The following is a 22,408-nucleotide window of genomic DNA, read 5'->3' as shown; positions in this document are numbered from 1 at the left end:
ATGGCGGCGGCGGCTGTGCGCGGCGCCAACGCCAGGAAAGCGGGCGGCCTGATCGGGCTGGTGAAGGACGCCTTCCAGCCGCACCACCAGCAGCACCAGGCGGGTGTGGTGGACAAGCGCGCGGTGGAGAAATGCTGGAAACTCATGGACAAGGTAGTGAAAGGCCTCGAGTGCCCCCCCCCCCCCCCCCGGGAGAGGACACAGCCTCCGAGCGCCTCCCGGGGCTCCCCTCAGGCAGCCGCGCACTGGGCCGCGGAGCTCTGGGCTCAGCCCCGGGATACCGTCGGCTTCAGAAGGGAAGGGAGCGGAAGCCAACCCGGGCTCCGAGCCCTGAGACAGACCCTCAGCCTCTCTCTCCCCATCTGAGTAATAATAATAATAATCCGTACATTTGATACGGCGCATTGTCAAGTATTCGAGACGTCTCAAAGCGCTTCACACAATCTACTATAAAGTGTAGTGACTGCATATTTTGTGGGCCAGACGCGGCAGCAAATTGCACACAGCAGCGTCCCACAGACAGTCATGGGTTGTGTGACCAATTTATTATTATTATTTTTTGAAGGGATTATTACCCCTGGAAAAGCAATCCACCGATCGACTAACAACGGATTCCTAATGACTACTGGTCAACAGATGTACTGTTGAGTGAGTTTGTTTTGACATTAAAAGCACTTAATGCAAGGGAGGCTGGAGCGTTGGAGAAAGGTTGGGCGAGGGACAGCTTCCATTGCGATAACATTCACTGGCAACTGTCACAAGCATGATAATGGTTCATTTGAGAATTGGATGGGTTAGGTTTACCCCTAAAGTAAATGTCTAAGCTTTACAATTCAATCAACTCATGCATCTGGAAATCACACTTAACGAGTCCTGTAGCTCAGTGGTTGGAGCACTCACCTGGTAAGTGAGAGACCTGGGTTAGATTCCCTGCAGGGCGAAATGTTGGGCAAGTTTCCTTACTCCACATGCCTGTTTATCTAGCAGTAACTAGGAGTCTGGTTGTTGGTCAATTGGTGGATCGTTTTTCCATGGCAATAATTCCTTCAAAAGAATTGGATTATTATTATTAACTTGTATTAGACAGATTAAAATATTGTCACACTATCCATATGTGATTAACATATTTAGTAAATGCTGTTATCACATTGTACTCACAGAATGTGTCAAAATGAGTTGCAAATTGTTGGTTTGGTTATAGTCAAAATAAATTAAACCTTCTGCACCGCATTAACTTTTCTCCTTGAATATGATTGTAGCTAATTGTATTCCTTAGTTCTAAGTGATCTGTATGTGGTCATTCTTATGACAGAAGTAATATTGTCATAGAAACAGCAATTTTCTGCACAAAAGGGGTTATTTGTGTCTGCCATAATGGGCCAATGCACTCGACGTCCAATGGCCAGCTGCCTACCATGTGTTCCGGTGTATTTTATGTTTTACTCTTCGCATCAATTAAGCATCTCAATGCAATTGTTCATCTTGTTTATCAGGATTATATGGTGGATACTGGAATGGTTCAGAGCGCCCTGCACTGAGGTGTAAGTCTTATCCGGTTGTAAAGGTTTAACTGAATTTGGACTAGGTCTTATTTGTTGAAAGGCGCCATAACTGATGTGTGATGTGTGTCTGCTTGAAAGTAGGTGTCTGATGTATTCAGTGGTTTTGTGGATTGCTCTTTATGCCAGTAGTGCATCAAGTTGGTCCCGTGTCTAAAGTGAATGTTACTGCTGACTGTCTAATCATTTAATAACTATGTATTACTAACACAGTAATATAATGGTTTGTGGAAGATCTGCTATCTCTCTGTTTCAGGAAGCTGCTCTTTGTGTTTAGGGCTGAATTTACAGAAGTGTAAAAGCAGAAGTCAGGCTACATTCAAAACGCCTTTGACTTTTAAAGTATAAATTTCTGTGTCAAGCTGCTGAATCCATATCTCAGCTGTACAGCCAACCAATGTTCAGTTATAACTGTTCACAGGCTGCTGAGTCCATTTGGTTTGGGTTTGTCACTGCGTTTGGTTCCAACAAAAATGACAGCAAATGAATGCTGGTGATACCAGACTGTTCACTTCAAACAATCAACACCAACAGTCCAACCCAAGGCACCCCCCCAGCCAACACCCTGGTCTGTGTCGGCATTCTGGGGCACCCCCCTGCCAACACTCCAACCCAGGGCACCCCCCAGCCGACACCCCAACCCAGAGCATCTCCAGCTGACACCCCAACCCAGGGCACCGCCTCCCAACACCCCAACCCAGGGCAACCCCTAGCCAACACCCTGGTCTGTGTCGGCATTCCAGGGCACTACCCTGCCAACACTTCAACCCAGGGCACCTCATGCCAACACCCCAATCCAGGGCACCCCATGCCAGCATAGCTTTGCGCAATTGACTGCCGTATTTCACCCACAAAATACACTCAATTCACTTTACATTCTGTATATTCTGTGAAGCGGTTTGAGAAGTCTCGAAGACACGATAAGGTGCTATATAATAATAATAATAATCTTTGCATTTGATATAGCGCTTTTCAAGTTGGGAGGACGTCCCAAAGCGCTTCACAGAATACGCTGTAAAGTGAATTGACTGTATATATCAAATGTAAGGATTAGTATTAGCACCCCAACCCAGAGCCCCCCACTGCCAACACCCCAACCCAGAGCCCCCCACTGCCAACACCCCAACCCAGAGCCCCCCACTGCCAACACCCCAACCCAGAGCCCCCACTGCCAACACCCCAACCCAGAGCCCCCCACTGCCAACACCCCAACCCAGAGCCCCCCACTGCCAACACCCCAACCCAGAGCCCCCCACTGCCAACACCCCAACCCAGAGCACCCCCCTGCCAACACCCCAACCCAGAGCACCCCCCTGCCAACACCCCAACCCAGGGCACCCCCCTGCCAACATCCCAACCCAGGGCACCCCCCTGCCAACACCCCAACCCAGAGCCCCCCCCTGCCAACACCCCAACTCAGAGCACCCCCTCTGCCAACACCCCAACCCAGAGCACCCCCCTGCCAACACCCCAACCCAGAGCACCCCCCTGCCAACACCCCAACTCAGGGTACACCCCTGCCATCACCCAAACCCAGGGCACCCCCGCTCCCAGCCATCACCCAACCCAGGGCAACCCCTGCCAACACCCCAACCCAGGGCACACCCCTGCCAACACCCCAAGCTAGAGCACCCCCCCAGCCATCACCCCAACCCAGGGCAACCCCTGCCAACACCCCAACCCAGGGCACACCCCTGCCAACACCCCAAGCTAGAGCACCCCCCCAGCCATCACCCCAACCCAGGGCAACCCCTGCCAACATCTCAACCCAGGGCACACAATTTTGTTCAGTGGTTCCCAGGTGTGATGATGATTCTTATTCTTACTTTAAAACCCAAACCTGAACATGTTGATGGACAGGGCACTGCTGAGGTCATTACTAATGTACGACAGCAAGCCATAAAGTTGAGTTTGTAATGAAGTACTGGCTCTGCAGGTATGCAAATGTTACCTAATCTTTTCATAACAAGGGTTGCAATACTATTATAACTGGAAACTATTATTTAATTGAGCAGAATTTGGAAAAGCTTTATATTAAGCAGAAGCTGTTTAATATAAAGTAGCTCAGTGGTTAGAGCACTCGCTTTGCAAGTGAGAGACCTGAGTTCAATTCCAGGCAGAGGGCGAAACCTCGGGCAAGTTTCCTTACTCCACACAGAGCCTAATAATAATCCCTCCAAAACCAAAACCAATAATAAATTGGTCATTTTCAATCTACGACTGTTTGTGGGACATTGCTGTGCGCAATTGGCTGCCGCATTCGCCCACAAATATAGAGTCAATTCACTTTACAGTGTGTTCTGTGAAGCGCTTTGGGACGTTCTCCTGACGTGAAAAGCGCTATATCAAATGCAAGGATTATTATTATTAAGCATGACAAAGTTTTGATAGTGATGACTAAAATTTTAAAGTATATTTGGTTATAAAATCCTAAATTATTTGGTTAATCTGTGTTTGTCCAATATATTGTCCTGGCCACCACCCCCTCAGCTGGGTCTTGGAGACGACACTGTTGCGAAGGATATTGGGTAACTGGAGCCTAATCTAATAGAGAAGATCAGATGATGTCAAAGTATGAGAGCGAATCTGAAGGCTTTTCAAGCAGTCATATGAACACCATGATTAGATTAAGGTTTAACATTGCTCCATGGAACCTTGTTTTTTTAATAAAATCCTTTGATTGTGTGGCATTATTTAGGTCTCACACCATTGCGGTGTTTCCAGTTTCTGTCGACACTCCACACAATGAGATCCTAGAATGATCACTGAGCCAAGATAATGTTTTCTTGTCCAGGGAAGTCGTCAATCGACAATTCCATCAGTAGTGGATCAAAGTCTTTTTGCTCCTGGAGATGAATGGTTGGAGTAGATTGAACCGGGTTGGGTAGGGGTTGATATCTTTGGGTTTTGAGTATCTGCCATGCTCAGAACCCAAAGACTACATAAAAGTTATCATGTTTCACTGAACACATGCTTCCTCTTGTGTGAACTAAACATTACACAACAAAGGGATGGAAGGGAAGCATTGAGGTGATAATGGACAATACATTTTCCCCAGAATATGATCCAGCATGTTCAGGGCGAGCAGGAGTTGTGTCTTGTAACTTGCTGTGAATGACACAGTCCAACACACTCCCAGCTTCCCTCCTGTTGTATCTGTTTGTGCACCACACAGTCATTTTCATTGGAGAACTATCTTCTGCAGCCCTGGCTGTGCTGTAGGCTACAGGAAGTGGTTCTCTGTCGATTTGACGTGTTCCTCATTGCAAGAACCTATTTTAACTTCTTCTCCTGAAATGTTGGAATGGTTCTGAATTAAAAGCTCATGCAGAGCACCAGAATTTCTGAGCGGAATCTGTCATAAGTCCATATTTATATGAGGTTATCTAAAATTCAAGCAGCGAGCAATCTGTGATTGGGGAACCTTGTGTACATTGTTCTGGAGCAGTATTGTTTTCTCTCAACAACTGAGTCTCCATAAAAGCACGAATATCAGAGATGTTGCTGAATCCCAACTCATTCTTTCCTTCAATACCTCACCTCATTCAGCCTCGATCTCTCTCCTACCATCCAAATGCTTTTAAAGCCCAAACTTCATGTCGTCTCATCACTCCTTGTTTCTTTTTTTCTCTCTCCTCGCTTCATCCCTGCTGGATTCCAGAACTCTGAAACTTGGCCTTGGGTTGAATTTTGTCAAGTGGTTTCCAAATAGGAAATTCAGCACTTTGTCATTATCGTACCCTCTGCTGTCCCCACTAATTTGTGGCCTCTGTTGGCACTAATACTGTGCAATGCTTTTGTGGAGAAATATTGGTGGAAATTGATTTTCAGCGATGTGACCATGACACTAATAGTGACATCCCAAAAGGGACATCAGTCTCAACTGATTTTCTAGGACTAAAAAGAGGTATTTCAAGTTAGTTTCAGTTGAAAAGTTGTAGTCTGTTTTATAAATAGAACCTGTCTTGGTGAGCAGTGTGATTGATGGAAGCCTCTTGTGAGGCTGAGTATAACACAGTCTAACTTGTGACTTTGCTGCCTCTGCATTATCCGGTCAGCCACACTTGGGGAGTTATTTTTGCACTGTGCTGTTCGCTGTGAAATGTACTATTTATGATATATTCTGAGCTCTTTAGAGCTCGACCAGTTCTGTGTGTAATTCTGTTGTTTCTGGGAAGTGTGGTCAGATTTGTACTTAAATATTCTAGGTCCCTGACCACTCTGACCCTGTATAGCTTTGTGTCATACAATGCAATGTGGCACTCATACAGCTTTGCAGCACACGGACCCTGTCACAAGACTGTGCTGTAGCACATGGGGCACATAGTTCGCTATTGTACTACATGTTACCTCTCTACGCACAGCCTTCACGCCTTGATGTCACCCCACCTGCAATGAGATAATAATCCTTGCATTTGATCCTTGTCTTCAAGATGTCTCAAAGCACTTCACAGAATATACTATAAAGTGAATTGACTGCCAATTTTGTGGATGAAAAGGTAGTTGAGGCCAGAACAATGGGACTCATTTAAGAATTAGCTTGATACTTTAATAATAAGACCTCAGGGTTGGCATTTTAAATAATAATTATCATTGCAGCGTCCATAATATCAAGACATTTCAAAGCTCCTGACGGATAATTGATGTCAAGTGTCATGACTGTGTATTTAGAGCTAAAGGATGAGATCAATTGGGACCAAAAGGCCTACTCCACAAGAGGACAGGAAGATGTTCAGATGAAGATGGAGGAACATTTTGTTGTTGAAGAATATCTACATTGTCCTGAAAATGAGAGTAAAGTTGAAGCTGAATTTATTTATAGTCCATGTACAAATGTAAGTACAGTATAATTTGCACCTGGGACGTCTCATTGTTTTCTTGCATATCAGAACCAGGACTGCAATTAACTGGAACATTCTGTAACTAAAGGAAATAATGAGCTGTTTTGGTGAACTAGTTATTTCATAAAACTTGTACAATTGCAGCAGCCTCTCCTAATGTTTAGCCACACTACCCCCCGCTGACACAGTCTGACGCATTGACTAGAAATCTGTTCTAGTTCTGAAATTCTGATGTGAGAGGCGCTATATAAATGTAATTTGTTGATGTTCTGTGTGATAAGTTTTTACTTTGCAGGTTTAGGCCTTAGATGTGCTTGCTCCTCAGGCCCTGTACTAACCCTCCATTCTTTCCATCTGCACGTGAAAACAGCTAATTCCCAGCCAGGCAAGCTATGTATAGCTTTGCATGGTTTTAAGATCTGAAGATGCCAAGGTGCCAAGTAGTCTTGTCTCATTGTCTTGTCCTTTGGAGCTGGGTGCTACCTTGAGGTAGACCCTCCATTCCTCCCAAAGTGACACTTGGCCATTTCTCAGCTCATGAGCTCCCTACATTTCATTCTGTAATCCTGCTGGGGCTTGTTGCTTTAGTAGTCTCTGTCTGGGCATGTTGAGGTTCTGAGGTGAAATTAGCTGGAACATACTGTAACTGGCATTTTTGCTTGAATAACTCGATTGTTGCAGCTTTAAGAAGAAATGGTCCAGTTTTTGTATCCTGACAGCTGTGTTGCCAGTCTCACAATTCGGTGTGTGAATGAGAATGAAGTTATATTATTTTAATGCAAAATACATCAACTGCATTAATCTTTTCAACAGTAGAAATCCTTTGGAAAAGTTAATTTGCCCCGAGCCTGTGAGGAGCATGGCATGTACTGTACTGGTTCAGTTCCAGTTATGATGGAAATTGGCACAGGGTGTTTTGACACCAAATAACCTATCATTGATCCTCTACTCTGCTCAGTTCACCAGCAGTTCCCTTTTTAAAAAACTGAAACAATGACAAAGAATTGTTTTTTGGCTTTACAGAGGTTAGGTTAACTATTTTGAATAAATTTGCTTTAGCAATGAGTGCTGACATGTTGGGAGTTACCGATTTAAGGAAGCTGGAGTCATATTATCAGCAATGTGTTCATTATCTTGAGGTGCTTCAGTAATTGTTGTTTCAGCTCTGAATGTCTATGAATTCCCCCTTTCTCCTCAACCACCACCCGCTTTCACTGTCCCAGCTGGGTGCATCTGATTTCTCTTCCCTCAGTCCTGGGACCATTTATACAGAGCTCTTCGCGACTAGAGCGGCAGCTGATATCAGCTGACCAGCTGTATTGTTGGTTGCAGATCAGAAATGGCAGCTTTCCAAGTTTCTGTAAAAGGAAGAGGACGTAACTTTTTAAAACTTAAATGGGGGCAAGGAGCGAATGTTCAGCTTGGCTCAGTTAGTAGCACTCTTGCTCACCTGAGGTGAGGGTTGAAACTCACCCTCTTGATCCAGCAAGCGTGCTACCAACTGAGCCAAGCTGAACATTTTCTCCTTGCCCCCTTTGAGCTCCAAGTCTAGATTGAAGTGCAATGCTGGGGGCAGCGCTGAATTGTTGGAGGTGCTGTCCTTCGAATGAGACATTAAACTTTGTTCCTGTTTGTCCTTCACTTAGTGACTGAGTGGAATCTTGCTCTACACAAACTGGCTGTCACCTTTTCCTAATTTTGATACAGTTTTGATAATTATTGTGAAGTGTTTTGAAATGTTTTAATATTACGGGCGCTGTAGCAGATGCAAGAATTATTACTTCTGTCCCAATCACTTCTACTTTTTAAGTAGTGTTCACCACCATTATTCCTTTTTGAAAAAAATTGAGCAGTGACAAAGTCCTGTGGTTTATTTTTGCTTTGTTTTTTTACACAGAGATGGAAAGATCTGAAGACCTGAATTTAATGGTTGTTCTATGTGTACTCCGGTTAATTCCTTGCCCTTTTGTTACTTTTCTCATCAGTTCCTGAATGGTGTATCTGCTGAGTTTATTATAAGTCAGTCAGTTTTCCTTCACCTTCTCTTAATTATGTCCTTTTTCTTCCTGATGTTAGTGGCTCATTCTGCCTCTTCCACCAGAGCCCAAATACTAATTGTTGGCACCTAGCTTAAATCAGGTAACAGCTCAGACCTGAGCTATTCCTAGCCCAGTTGCTCCATGTCACACTGCAGGCTAATTATTATTAATAGACTTTGCCCTTTCCTTTGATTGACTACTAGAGTCCTGTAGCTTAGTGTATGAGCACTTGCCTCGCAAGCGAGAGTGACCTGGGTTCAATTTCCGGGCAGGGCGAAATGTTGGGCAACTTTCCTCACCCCACACACCTCTATTCACCCAGCAGTAAGTAGGAACCCGGTTGTTAGTTGTTTGTCGAATTGTTTTTCCGAGGCTAATAATCCCTTAAAAACATTTTGATCACTTAATCCACGACTATTTGTGGGGCATTGCTGTGCCGAATTGGCTGCCACGTTTCGCCCACAAAATATACAATCAGTTCACTTTACAGTATATTCTGTAAAGCGCTTTGAGACGTCTCGAAGATGTGATAAGTCGCTATATCAAATGCAAGGATTATGATTATAGTGCCATGTTGGATATTGGGCACATTTCTAATGTGTTGCTTGATCACTTGTTTTCTATTGCTTTAGGTGGTGAGACTGTGCCAAAATCCTAAGGTGGGGTTGAAGAACAGTCCCCCGTATATCCTGGATCTACTGCCTGACACTTACCAGCACCTCCGTGTCATCCTGTCTCGCTACGAGGGCAAAATGGAGGTGCTGGGAGAGAACGAATATTTCAGGGTTTTTATGGAGAATCTGCTGAAGAAAACCAAGCAGAGCGTTAGTCTGTTTAAAGAAGGCAAGGAGAAGATGTACGAGGAGACCTCTCAACCAAGGTAATGACCCTTTTTTTTAGCTGTTCTATACTTGAGACCTTTAATTTGTATGTATTTTATTTTTATTGATTTCATTTGAAACCCATTCTTGAATGTTGTAAATAATAAATTCAGCATCCACACTTCAACCTGCCATTCGTGAATGCATGTGGAAGATATCTGGACATTAAAGTCTAATATAGTAATTGGGACAAAGCTGTGTCTCAGTAGCAGTACTACTACAGTATATCGGGAGTTGAGTGCTGCTTTGCTTTAGTGCTGGTTTTTCACCTTTTGGATCCAGGTTTAAACGCTGATGGAATTATTTTCTCTTCTTGGTTGGGAATGGAAAAGAAACGAGCTGGAAAGTGGGATTCATATAAACAACAACAACTTGGATTTATATAGTGCCCTCCACGCCAGACGGCGTCTGAGAGCGCTTCACAGCAATGGATCCCGGGACCGAGCCAGGGGGAGGGGGAGGAAGATGACCAAAGGCTGGGTCGAAAAGAAAGGTCTTCAGAAGGGACCTGAAAGTGGGAAGAGAGGGGGCGAGGCGAAGGGAATGAGGAAGGGAGTTCCAGAGCCTCGGGGCATAGTGGCTGAAGGCACGGCTACCGAGGGTGGAGCAGAGGACTCGGGGGACGAGGAGGAGGCCAGTCCCGGAGGAGCGAAGGCAACGGGTACTGTTTTGGGGAGAGAGGAGGTCAGAGAGGTCGGAGGGTGCAGAGGAGTGCAGGGACTTCAATACAAGGGTGAGGATCTTGAAATGGATCCTCTCTGGGATAGGCAGCCAGTGCAGTCTGGCCAGGACTGGGGTGATCGGGGAGCAGAGTTTCGTGCGGGTGACTGTGGAAGGGTGACTGTGAAAAAAAATAGCACTGACTCAGGCATGAGGGGCCGATGGCCTCTTCCTGTGCTGAAAATTTCTGTTTCCTTGTTGAATTAATTGACTATTGAAGATGTGACTTTAGGGTTTGCAGTGTACAACAACGACAACTTGCATTTGTATAGTGCCCTTTTGATGGGGTAGCGTCCCATAGCTCTTGACAGTGGTGGAGTCTGACATTGAGCCAGAAAAGAGAGAGGGATGAGGTGACCGTAAGCATGATCAAAAAGGTCTTTAGGCAGCATTTGAAAGTGGGGAAGGATTGAGGGAGAGAGTTCCAGAGTTTTGGGGCACAGTGGCTGAAGGCACGGCCACTGATGGTGGAACAGAGGGGACGAGGGACAGGAGGCTGGAACCGGCTGGAGCCAGTGTAGCCCCAAACATAAGGAGCCTGCTTAGTGTTTCTTTGGAAAACGGTTGTTAATCTGCAGTTGAGTGTTCCTTATAGCTCCACCATTTCTATAGGTTCAATCTATAAAATATCGGAATTATTTCAACACCATCAGCTTTCTTTAGCTGTAGACAACCAATTCACGTCATATCCCCCAATAAACCTAATGTATAAAGATCCTGTTGACACTAGCCAGTATTTGGCCAGTGCCTGCTGTCACTGATCATCTTCACACACTGGCAAAGCCAAACAAACTGTCCTAACTCACATTCTCAAATTGGCTGTGTGTAACAGTTGCCACAGCAACCAGGATAAAAGGTTGGCCTTGTAGTAAATTAACTTTTAATAATCTCAGCCTTTGTGCCATTGGTTTATTAATGCATAGAATCTCTTAAATAGACGGCTGCCCGGATTGGGAATCTGATTAGGGCAACATCTTTGGCTTTGATCGAAGTCATGTCCTTTTTTTCTAAACAAGGAGAGTTCTGATGGCATTGGAGTGGACCTGTGGATTTCCGTAATGCTAATTTGATTTGTTTGATATTATATAGGCAGATGGGTACTAAGACAGGTTTCTGTGCTAGTGTGTAGGAGTGGGAGATAAAACAAGGTCCAGGTGTTTATTGAAGCTTGTGTTTGACCACCAGATTCCAGTCATTTCTGGAGAGAAGTGCATCTCTGGGTTATCTTAGTTTATACAGAAAAAAAGAGGAAGTCTATGTCTGAAATTATATGATCAGTGATACTTCTTTTGTGAAGTTGGAATGTGCTAAGGATTAATAGTTTATTAAACCGATTTTCTGACTGTAGATTGATTGGAACTCAGCCCCTAATCCCTAAAGTCTCAGGCATCATCTTAAACAGTTTGGGAGTTTGGAAAGTTTACAGATCACATGGCCATTTGATCCATTGTGTCTGTGTTGGTGCTAACTCACCCAGTGGAGCGGCAACTCTAATCCCAGATTCATCCTGATCTTTTCTCCCACCCCTTTCAATATCTTTGCACACGTATTTTTCTTAACTTCCCTTCTAAAATGTAGTTATGGTTTCCAATACTATTTGACAGCCATTTGTGGTCAACCACACCATGTTCTAATAATTCCTCTGTGAAAAGTTTGCAGTGTACTCACATGTTCTAATGTGACTTGTTCAGTTTGTGTATTAAAGAAAATATTGTTGCAGAATCTCCGGTTACAATCATTTCAAAGTCTTATCTTAAAACAAAGAAGTTTGATACCTTAAGTCAAAATAATAATATTCCTTGCATTTGATACAGTGCCTTATCACATCTTCCAGATGTCTCTAAGTGCTTAAGAACATAAGAACACAATATACTGTAAAGTGAACTGACTGTATATTTTGTGGGTGAAATGTCCCGCAACAGTTGTGGATTCAGTTTATTCTTATTTATTCTGAAGGGATTATTATCCCCGGAAAAGCGATCTGCCAATCAACTAACAACGGGGTTCTTACTGCTAGCTAAACAGAGGCATGTGGCGTAAGGAAACTTGCCCAACATTTCGCCCTGTCCGGGAATCGAACTGAGGTCCTCTTGCTTTCGAGGCAAGTGCTCTAACCACCAAGCTACAGGACTCCAAAATGGGTTTGAAGCTTTGGAACTTTCAAAATGGCATGTGCATCTAACAGAGCTTCTGCAAATGTGTTCAGCTAGTCATTGTGTGGAGGGGAAATGGATATTTGGAGAAATTGGATCACTGTTGTCTATGCTATTTGTATGAAAAGTTCTAATTATAGTGGTCCACTTCCTATGGATCCCCATTATAGTGAGCTGTTTGAAATGGCTCCATTTTGAATCCGATGGATATAAAACAAGCTGGTAACCCATTTACACTGTGCAGTTTGTGACGTTTATATCTGGGCTGGATCTGTCCCCAATGCCATCTATTTTTGACCATGGGCGAAAAAAGCATGTGAGTGAATTGGATTTGATGTGAAAAACTAGTGTAAAGGCTGGTGTAAAGGAGGGATGGATTGCCAGACCCCACAGAGCCAGTAGGATCCCTGCTTTCCGGCCCCTCGTAGAGCCACAGTTGAAGAACCTGACCTATATTGGCCTGAAACCAAATAATTAGACTTGTGCTTTGCATACTTAAGGTTTTTCAGAACATTTGCTCACTTGTAGATTTTGCCCTGGAATTTATTCTTGTTAATTCTATAGTTTGGGATTTTTTAATCAGATCTGTGTATGATCTCCACATTCTTTGTGTGTTGCTCTGCTTCTCTCACCTCACCAGTGGCCAAAGTGTGCCTCCGCTCGACTGGCTCTGGCTTCCTGCATGTCTCTCGTGCTCTCCATTCCATGGTGGCCTGAAACTCTGGAACACTCTTTCTTTATCTCTCCGCCTTGTCCCTTCCTTCCCCATCTTCAAATCGCGCCTGAAGACCTTCTTCATCGACCTTGCCTACAGTCACCTCCCCCTGGCTCTGTGTCGTAATCTGCTACTGTCAATAATAATAATAATCCTTGCATTTGTCAAGCGTTCTAGGACACTATATAAATGCAAGTTGTTGTTATTGTTGCTTATGTTTCCTCCTCTTGCCTGTTTCCTCTGTGCTCTGAGAATTTATTTTAGTGCTCTCCCTTCTTTGATGAGCTCTCGCCTGTCTCTTACATCACATATCTTGTCCAGCAAAGCAGTTTCCGTTAGTTGAGCTTCTTTGGAATTACTATACTTTGGCTGGTTAGAAATTAATTGCTCTTTTTTCCCTTCCCCTCCCTCATTCCCCCCATCCTAAGTAAGCTATCAGCGCAGTGTGCACAGAAAGATATTTGCCCCTGTAGTTATTGACTATCAATAGGAAGGGCAGTGCAGCCCCAGGAAGGGCTGTATGAAATGTGCTTCAAAACCCAGTCAGTGAGGGATGTTGTGAAATCTCTCAGAAGCCAGTTTCTGCTTTCTAATTTCAATGCTAAGTTACTGTTTGTGGTTAAAGTAAGACGGAGGAGGGGGAGTAAAGTCATTTGGGGGTATACAGTATATCTCAGATGCCAGTTTTTGCTCTCTAGGTTAGCTTGTTGTTTGATATTTAGAGCGCGTTTAGAATAGTTTGCCAGGGTACCTGAAGAAATTCAGATATTTTAAAGCACGACTGGATTGACTTTCAGATCCTCATCCTTATCTTTACATGCCTTGATGGACCCGCTGCACTATATCTCTGATCTTCTGCGACACTATTCCCCCAGCTATCCGCTCTACCAACTTTGGCCTGCTTCACGTTCCTTGCCCTCCCCACCCCCAACTTTCAGCCACTTTAGTCCACCTTCAAGAATTCTCTTCTGGTATGCCTCCATTTCACTCCCTTTCTCTGCTTTCAAAGCCTGTCTAAAGATCTATCCCTCTGACAACACATGTGGCCATCTTCAACTCTGTATCTGTAAAGTGCTTTAAGATATTCTCCCTACATGAATGATGCTACAAGAAGTGCAATTTGTTGTATCTCAGATGTAATTTTTCCTAGTGAAAGCTAAAATGTTAGTCCATAAATATCACGTCTTACAATAGTTGTCAACTTGTTTGATTGTGAGACATCACTACATCAGCTTGCGATGTATCTCCTGATATAAACAAGTCTGATCTGTTCTGGATCCACTCTCTCTTGGGGTAACCACAGATCCTGCTGAATGAGTAGCTTGATCTATTCAATAATATCTTAAACCCATTTTGTAAAAGCAACCTTTATTTTTCCAGTCAAGCTAAATGTTTCTGGATTGAAAAATACCATCACTACTGTTACACTCTGGTTTGAGTACCGCAGTACTAACATGGAGAGTTCCACATTACTGTACATATTACAATTGTGGTTGAAAATGAGGACAGGATTGAGGACAAATTGAAGTGCCATTAATTTTCAGTGCACATTTTGTGAAACCCAGGCGTGTGCTACTCTTTCTTGAAGTGTTGCAGCACTTTGCAGGGCATACCTAACTTCTGTGGTTTCATCACAGTCTTATTTCCTTCCTTCTGCAAATCTTCTTTTAGCTCTTTGTTTTTGACCATGGCCTTCGGTCGCTTACACTAGCTTGCTGGAATTGCAGAACAGTTAATAGGCAGTTGGAATGCATCAATACCAACATAACTATGGGGATTGCTGTGCTGTGGCTTTGGGGAATGCTGTACTGTGACTGACTGTGGGGCTAGAAACTGTTATCCGAGCTGCTCTGTTCACTGACTTTCCTGCAGTTGCACAACTACAATGTCATTCTACCTGCTTTTGATGCAATTTCTACGCTGTATTCATTAATCAACACAGAAACTGCTAGGCGTGGCTTCCTTTACAGAGAAAGGATTGGTCTTTTAGGTCAATTCTTTAGGTAAAAAGAATCCAAACTTTTTTTAACCTGTTTTAATTTTCTGACGACAATGTAAAAACATCAAACATTAACCCAAAATTGAAGACACGTTCCATTCCAAGAGTAGTAATAATATTAATCCTTGCATGTGATACAGGGCCTTATCATGTCTCCGAGACGTCTCAAAGAGCTTCACAGAATATACTGTAAAGTGAATTCACTGTATTTTGTGGGTGAAACGCAGCAGCCAACTGTGCACAGCAGTGTCCCACAAACAGTCATGGATTGAGTGACCAAAAGGCGGGTGGAATAAGGAAACTTGGCCAATGTTTCGCCCTGCCAGGAATTGAGCCCAGGTCCTCTCGCTTGTGAGGCAAGTGCTCTAACCACTCAGCTGCAGGACTCCAGCTAAAATTGACTGACGATAAACCAGAACAGCGAGCACAAAAATATAGAATTAAAAGTTCTTTAACGAAAACTTTTTAACAAAGAAAATCTCTTTTGCATTTAACCAATTACAAGCTGTATGATTTCTACTTGCAAAATCATCTGATTTTATTGGAACCTCAAGCACCAATTAATGTGCACAGCAACACTATGAGGCTTGTTAGGAGTCCTGTAGCTCAGTGGTTAGAACACTCGCCTCGCAAGCGAGAGACCTGGGTTTGATTCCCGGCAGGGCGAAACCTTGGGCAAGATTCCTTACTCACACGTCTGATAATAGTCCCTCAAAAAAAATAAGAATTTGGTCACTCAATCCATGATTGTTTGTGGGACATTTCTGTGCGCAATTGGCTGCTGTATTTCGCCCACAAATATACACTTTACACTTTACATATTCTGTGAAGCGCTTTGAGACGTCAAGAAAACGTGACAAGCACTATATCAAAGGCAATTATTATTATTACTACAAGAACTTGAAATGTTCAGAATGAAATCCTTTTACTGTTCATCACTGTGAGCTGACAAACCTAATCCATTCCAGTTGTTCCATTTTCTAAACATGGGTACAGACTATTTCATGAGAGTGCTTGGAGGATTCATCCAAATTAAAATAATATTTTGAAGCGACTTTGCTTCTTGTGTACAAACAGCAAGTCCTTTTTACTGAGCAGCATTCTATAAACATAATTCACATTGGCGTAAGGCCAAAATGTTAGTCACTTCCACAATGAATTGCTTGTATCTTTCTCATAGTGGGTATTGCAAGGATGTGCTTTATATAATAATAATCGGCTCATGTGGAGCATAAACACCGGCATAGACCAGTTGGGCTGAATAGCTTGTTTCTGTGCTGTATATTCTAATGTATAATAATAATCCTTCCATTTGATATAGAGCCTCATCACATCTTCAAGACATCTCAAAGCGCTTAACATACTATTACTGTAAAGTGAATTGACTGTATAGTTTGTGGGTGAAACGTGGCAGCCAATAGCGCGTAGCAGTTTCTCACAAGCAGTCGTGGATTGACTGACCAAATTATTATTTTATTTTTGAAGAGACTATTACTCCCAGAAAAGCGATCACAAATCAACTAAAGGGTTCCTACTTACTGCTAGGCAAATAGAGGTGTGTGGAGTAAGGAAACTTGCCCAATGATTCGCCCTGCCTGGGAATCAAACCCAGGTCCTCTCGCCTGCGATGCAACTGCTCTAACCACTACAACTACAACTATAGGACTCCAACTATATATTAATTGTTTTTTCATACCTGACCCAGGTAAAAGATTTCCAATGGATCAAATCTCTTGGATCCCAACTTTAAAGGTGCTGCTGAGTCTGTTATAGTATCAAGGACCATTTCGTAAAGCCTAATTAAGCCAAGTTAGTAGCAGGCAGTCCTTGGAGAGGAATAGGTTAATGTGGCTCTGAGCGTGTGAAGCAGGAGAACAGGTGTTTACACTTGCAGTTTGAGGAAGTGCTGAGGGAACTTCCCACAAGATGTCTGGTGGTTGACACAATTATTATGGTTAAGTTGCTTCCTGGTGCAACTTTAACCTTCACATTTTCACAGTCAGTATCAGATGAAGGTGCTGCACTGACATTTACCATTTGATACAGTCTGGTTGTTTTAATACTTGCTATTTGTGATTTAACAAACCCTTGTCAGCTCTCCCTGATTTTTGTTTTAAGAGTTTTAAAAATCAGTCTGAGAGAGATGTAAAGCTGTTTATATTGCTAATACGAACAGAAGTGCTGTTTGTAATCCTATCTGACAGTGTCACACTGCTTTACCCTGTCTTAAATCCAGACTGAGGGGGAGCAAAAAGGCTGTGTAATGAATTTGTTGGTTGTTGCAGCAAAACTTGAAGAGGTTGCAAACGGGCTTTCTTCTAAGACTGCTCCAACATTCTCTCATGGTAACTTTGCCGTCCAAAGATGGCAACCAATAAAAAAAAATTCTAATGCAAGTGTCTTGGCAATTCTATTCTGTTTCCTGGAAAGGTTACATTTGTGACCTGCTAATATCCTTTGAGATTGTATTGAATACGTCTATCTATCTATATCCTGACTTGTATTCTGTCCATGTGACATTCTGTTTATAAAACAATTACCCGCTTTATTTGCCCTTAGACTAAAGGAGTAGGTAGGAATATTTTCAGTCATCTTGCTGCAGGCAGTGGCATTTGTGGTTGTTTTTATCATTCTTACAATTTAGCCCTTTGTCTGTGGTATTTTCAGTTGTGGGTGAAATGTTGAAGAATTAGGTGCCAACATTGATGATTCTGTTTGTGTTGCCCACAGGATGTGCTCTTGAGCAAGTTGGCAAGGGTCTCCTTCCAGCTGACTCAACTACAGTCGTACTGGCGAGCTCATTTCCGAGGGCCTTTGAGTGTTGTGTGTGTGTGCGCGCGCGCGCGCAGACTGGGGACAGTCCCAACAGTGGAACCGTTAAAAACCCTATGACACTATTTGAAAAGTCAAGGGAGTTTCTCCTCGTATCCTGGCTAACAATCATTCAGTTCAAAGTTGTTGGAACTTTGCTGTTCCCAAATTGGCTGCTGCATTTGTCTGTAATCACCATCACTACACTTAGCAGGAATTCTTTGTGGCACTTCATGGGTGCTATGAAAATGCCAGGATTAGTGTGAATAATCTTGCAGGTCCTCTACCAGATGTCATTATGTTAGTTCAGTGACCTGACTGTTGTTACTGTAAACAGTATCTTTTACCTGAGGTTTTGGATAATGATCTTAAATCATTGCCCTCTGATTACTCTCTCACCAACCAATGGGAAGAGTTGCTTCCTATTTACCTTATCAAATCCTTTCATGGTTTTCAACACCTTTGTCGTCTTCTCAACCCTGCATATTTGACTAACCTCCCACTCCGCTCCACCATTGGTGGTAGTGCTTTCAGCCACTACACCCCGAAGCTCTGGAACTCCCTCTCTCAAACCCTCTGCCTTGTGCCCCTCCTCCCCACTTCAAAATTCTGCGTAAAGACCTTCCTTTTTGATTGTGCTTCCAGTCACCAACGCCTGGCTCCGGGTCAGACACTGCCACTGTCAAGAGGTCCAGGACGCTACCATGAAGCTCGCTATATAAATGCAAGTTGTTGTTGTTGTAACCTAAAGGTTTATGTTATCCAGGATATATGTTGTTCAAATGCCCTTTGTAACAGGAAATCATTTTCTTATTCCGAATTAAGAGTGGGACCTGAGACTAAAATCCTTGGATCTGTGGATGGAAGGAAAAGTACCTGCTAAACTGGGTGCATCTTCCTAAAACCTTATAAACAATGGGTTAATAATAGGGAATTGTGATCAAACATTTAGCATAAATAGAACAACTAAGAGCCATACCATTGTTGTCTGAGTTTTTGTATATAGGAGCAATGAAAGGTTAATTGACAGATCGCTAATCAGATTAAACCTGCTATCCTGCAACCTCTGTTCCCTTTGGCCATCATTTCCTTTCTTCAAATCTCCTCCTGAGACTTGCTCAAATGAATCATTGACAAACTCATTGGTTGGGCTGGTGATTGAATGCAATCTGGGTTCCCTCCAGTTTTGGTTTATGTTCACCTCTGGTTGGTTCCTGATCAAATTGGGCAATTTTATCTGATGTGCTTTATGTACATTTATTTTTATGTGCAAATGTCATGTGCTTATTGGGAGGAGCTGAAATATTCCAGATCGGGGACACGTGCAAATTTTGCAACGCCTATTGTATGTGTTCTGCACCAGGACTATCTCAGGTCATCTCTTGACACTGTTGTATGTGTGGAGCCCTGTAGTGTTGTGGTTAGAGCAATCGCCTCGTAAGCGAGAGGACCTGGGTTCAATTCCCAGGCAGGGTGAAATGTTGGGCAAGTTTCCTTACTCCACATGCCTCTGTAGTAAGTAAATAGGAACCTGTTTGTTAGTCCATTTTTCGGGTGTAATAATCCCTTAAAAAAATAATTTGGTCACTCAATCCACGACTGTTTATGGGAAAATGCTGTGTGCAATTAGCTGCTGAGTTTTGCCCCACAAAATATACAATCAATTAATTTTACTGTAAAGCGCTTAGAGACGTCTTGAAGACGTGATAAGGTGATCTATTATACGCAAGTATTATTATTATCAGATTATAATTGTCCAAAGTGAACAGCTTTACCTCGAAACTGTACTTCCGACAGAGAAGAGGTTTATTTTAACATCTGTGGATGGGAAATTAATTTCCCTTCAACGCACGCTTATCCTTTCAGTCTCTTCTGGGTGCCCTGGGAATGACATTGATGCAATAAGCTACTGATGGGACGAAGGGAGGCAATGTCCTCAGCCACCTTTTTGTATAATCACAAGCAATTAATGGTGACAGGTGAGGTTGCTCTTGTGCAGACATGCACCATGAAAGGGCTTTCATTCTGATCATCCAAACACTATATTTTCTTTGGAGTTAAAGTTTCAAGATTTAGTTCCCTAAGAAAGTGGAACAGATGCGGATAAATCGCCTGTGTTTTACATATTGTTCACATGGAGCAATTGTAACATACCTACACTATCTGTGTCCTGCATTTCCGCTCCAGATTTCTCAATACAGATGTTCCCCATCGTGAAACAGCTGTAAAAATCATTGTCCTGCACATTTCTAAAGCTGCCTCATGACTCGCGGGGATTTGGAGCTACGTCTGTGTTTTTGGAATCGGAACCATGAACCCGAGAGTCTTTTTGTACCAGAGTTTTTTTTTAAAAAAACTTTCTCTGCATCATTTGGCAGAATTACCACTTGTATTGTGTGCAAATAAGCAATTACATTGAGTCTGACTGGTTAGGCTAAGTGCAGACAACCAACACTACTACGGACTGTCAACATTTAATCCAATCACTAGACTTGACAGTTATTGTCTTTGAGACACTTTGAGACATTTCAGTGTTATTGAATGTTATACAGACACTGTATCAAATGCAAGGATTATATTAATAAAACGTTTTGCTCCTATTCTTTTACGGATCACTTGCTGCCACATGTCTAACTTAAGTATGGGATTGCAGGTAAAGCAGAGGATGTTTCAATGGTACAGGTCATTAGGTTGGATGTTTGCAGTTGTGTGAGATTAGAACACTCACCTATTAAACGAGATAACCTGGGTTTGATTCCCGGACGGGGCAAAATATCAGGCAAGTTTCCTTATTCCACACCTGTTTACCTAGCAGTAAGCAGGAACCTGGTTGTTAGTCGATTAGCAGATTGCTTTTCTGGGAGTAATAATCCCTTCAAAATATACAGTCAATTCACTTTACAGTATATCCTGTGAAGCTCTTTGAGACGAATCAAAGATGTGATAAGGCGCTGTATCAAATGCAAGGCTTATTATTAGTGGTATTGGCACAGCTGAGAGGAAGGAGCCTCCCGAGGACTCAGAACAGAGGGTTGTAATACTTTGTTTCAGGTGGAGATTGACCAGCACAGGAACCTCTTGACTCAGCCTCTGAGCTGTCCATCTGATCCGCACTCAACATTAGTGCTCTATAACTTAGACTTGAGAAGTCTGCATCTCTGCGTTCTGTTTCATAAGGTAATGTTTGCTCTTTCTTCTCATGGTTTAGAGTTACTGAATCCTTTGCATGCATCAGTCTTGTGATTCAGTGAATGGCAGGTGGTGTCCTCTCTGTGCTGAGCACTTGTAGCACATAGTACTGGATCATTGCTGGATTTATTATTGTGCCATTTTGAGCATTGTAGCTTTAATGTAAGTAGTTCAGCCAGAGAAGATTTATCACAGGAAACAGCGAATGGGAAGGGACAAGCTCAGTACAATGCTGTCTGACCCCTGAGGTCATGGGTCATATTAGCAGGAAGCTGATGTGTTTTTGGTCTTTTGGTGATTGTAGGAAATTTACTAAGATTTGCAAAGAATGTACAGCACAGAAACGTGCCACTCAGCCCAGCCAACAAGTCTCCACCCATTCCTCGCTCCCTCCCATACACTTCTGTTCCCCTCTCCCTCAGCTGAAGATCTAGCTTTCCTCTTGAATGCATCTATACCAGTTGGTTCAACCACTGCTTCAGGCTGCGAGTTTCACAATCTCACTGCGTGAAGTTTCTCCTAAATTATTTTTGATCCCCTAATCTCTATTTTATACTTGTCCCCTGGTATCTTGTACATGTCCCCTGCTTACTGACTCCCCAACCAGTGGAAACATATTTATGTTTACCTTATCAGCCCCTTTTATAATGATTGCACATTCTGCACCACAGTTTGGTCATGACCCTGAATTATTAATCCAAATAATGGAGATTCTCATTACTATTCAGAACTGTGGAGAACTGTGTATTTGTGGAGTATTTGTGGTTAGAGCACTCGCTTTGCAAGCGAGAGACCCAAGTTCAATTCCAGGCAGAGGGCGAAACCTTGGGCAAGTTTCCGTACTCCACACTGAGCCTAATAATAATCCCTCCAACAAAACCCAAAACAATAATAAAATTGGTCATTTTCAATCTACGACTGTTTGTGGGACATTGCTGTGCGCAATTGGCTGCCGAATTCGCCCACAAATATACAGTCAATTCACTTTACAGTGTGTTCTGTGAAGCTCTTTGGGACGTCCTCCCGACGTGAAAAGCGCTATATCAAATGCAAGGATTATTATTAGAACTAACCTTCAAGCTCCCAAACACAGACTACACCATCTATCCTCCAAGAGCAATACAGAGCATTGTACTGCAGTATGTTTAGGATTATAGCCCTGGTCATCAATACATCATTTACACTCACTGCCCCCTGTTTCCCTCACACACAGCTGGACCTTGGGCCCAATTAGGCAGGCACTCCAGGCTGCAGTTTATTCAGTTCTAGTTAGGATAAGGGCAACTTCTGATGAATTCAAGGTCAATCAATCTGACTTCCAGCCACACAAATCCCCTGTAGTTCTCTCACTGAAAATTGGGATAAGCAGATAAAATGGGACTTCATATCATAGAATCGTACAGCACAAAAAGAGGCCATTCGGCCCATCGAGTCTGTGCGGCTCTTTGAATAGAGCAATGTAATGTTGATCCCACTCCCCAGTCCTTTCCCCATAATCTGC

General features: G+C 43.1%; 1 protein-coding gene across 1 annotated transcript in view; it reads left to right on the top strand.

Moving 5' to 3' along the window:
• Nucleotides 1-22,408, top strand: part of cbl (Cbl proto-oncogene, E3 ubiquitin protein ligase) — a 58,867-nt gene continuing 36,459 nt past the window's right edge. The window contains exons 1-2 of the mRNA XM_042343842.1: nt 1-153; nt 9,072-9,319. Of these exons, the coding sequence (XP_042199776.1) occupies nt 1-153; nt 9,072-9,319 (401 nt within the window). The remainder of the gene's footprint in view (nt 154-9,071; nt 9,320-22,408) is intronic.

The sequence above is a fragment of the Callorhinchus milii genome, unplaced genomic scaffold (assembly GCF_018977255.1).
Source record: "Callorhinchus milii isolate IMCB2004 unplaced genomic scaffold, IMCB_Cmil_1.0 Scaffold25, whole genome shotgun sequence".
In the NCBI taxonomy this organism is placed as follows: domain Eukaryota; kingdom Metazoa; phylum Chordata; class Chondrichthyes; order Chimaeriformes; family Callorhinchidae; genus Callorhinchus; species Callorhinchus milii.
Note: the sequence above shows the minus strand (reverse complement) of the source record. Positions and strands in the feature narration are given on the sequence as shown.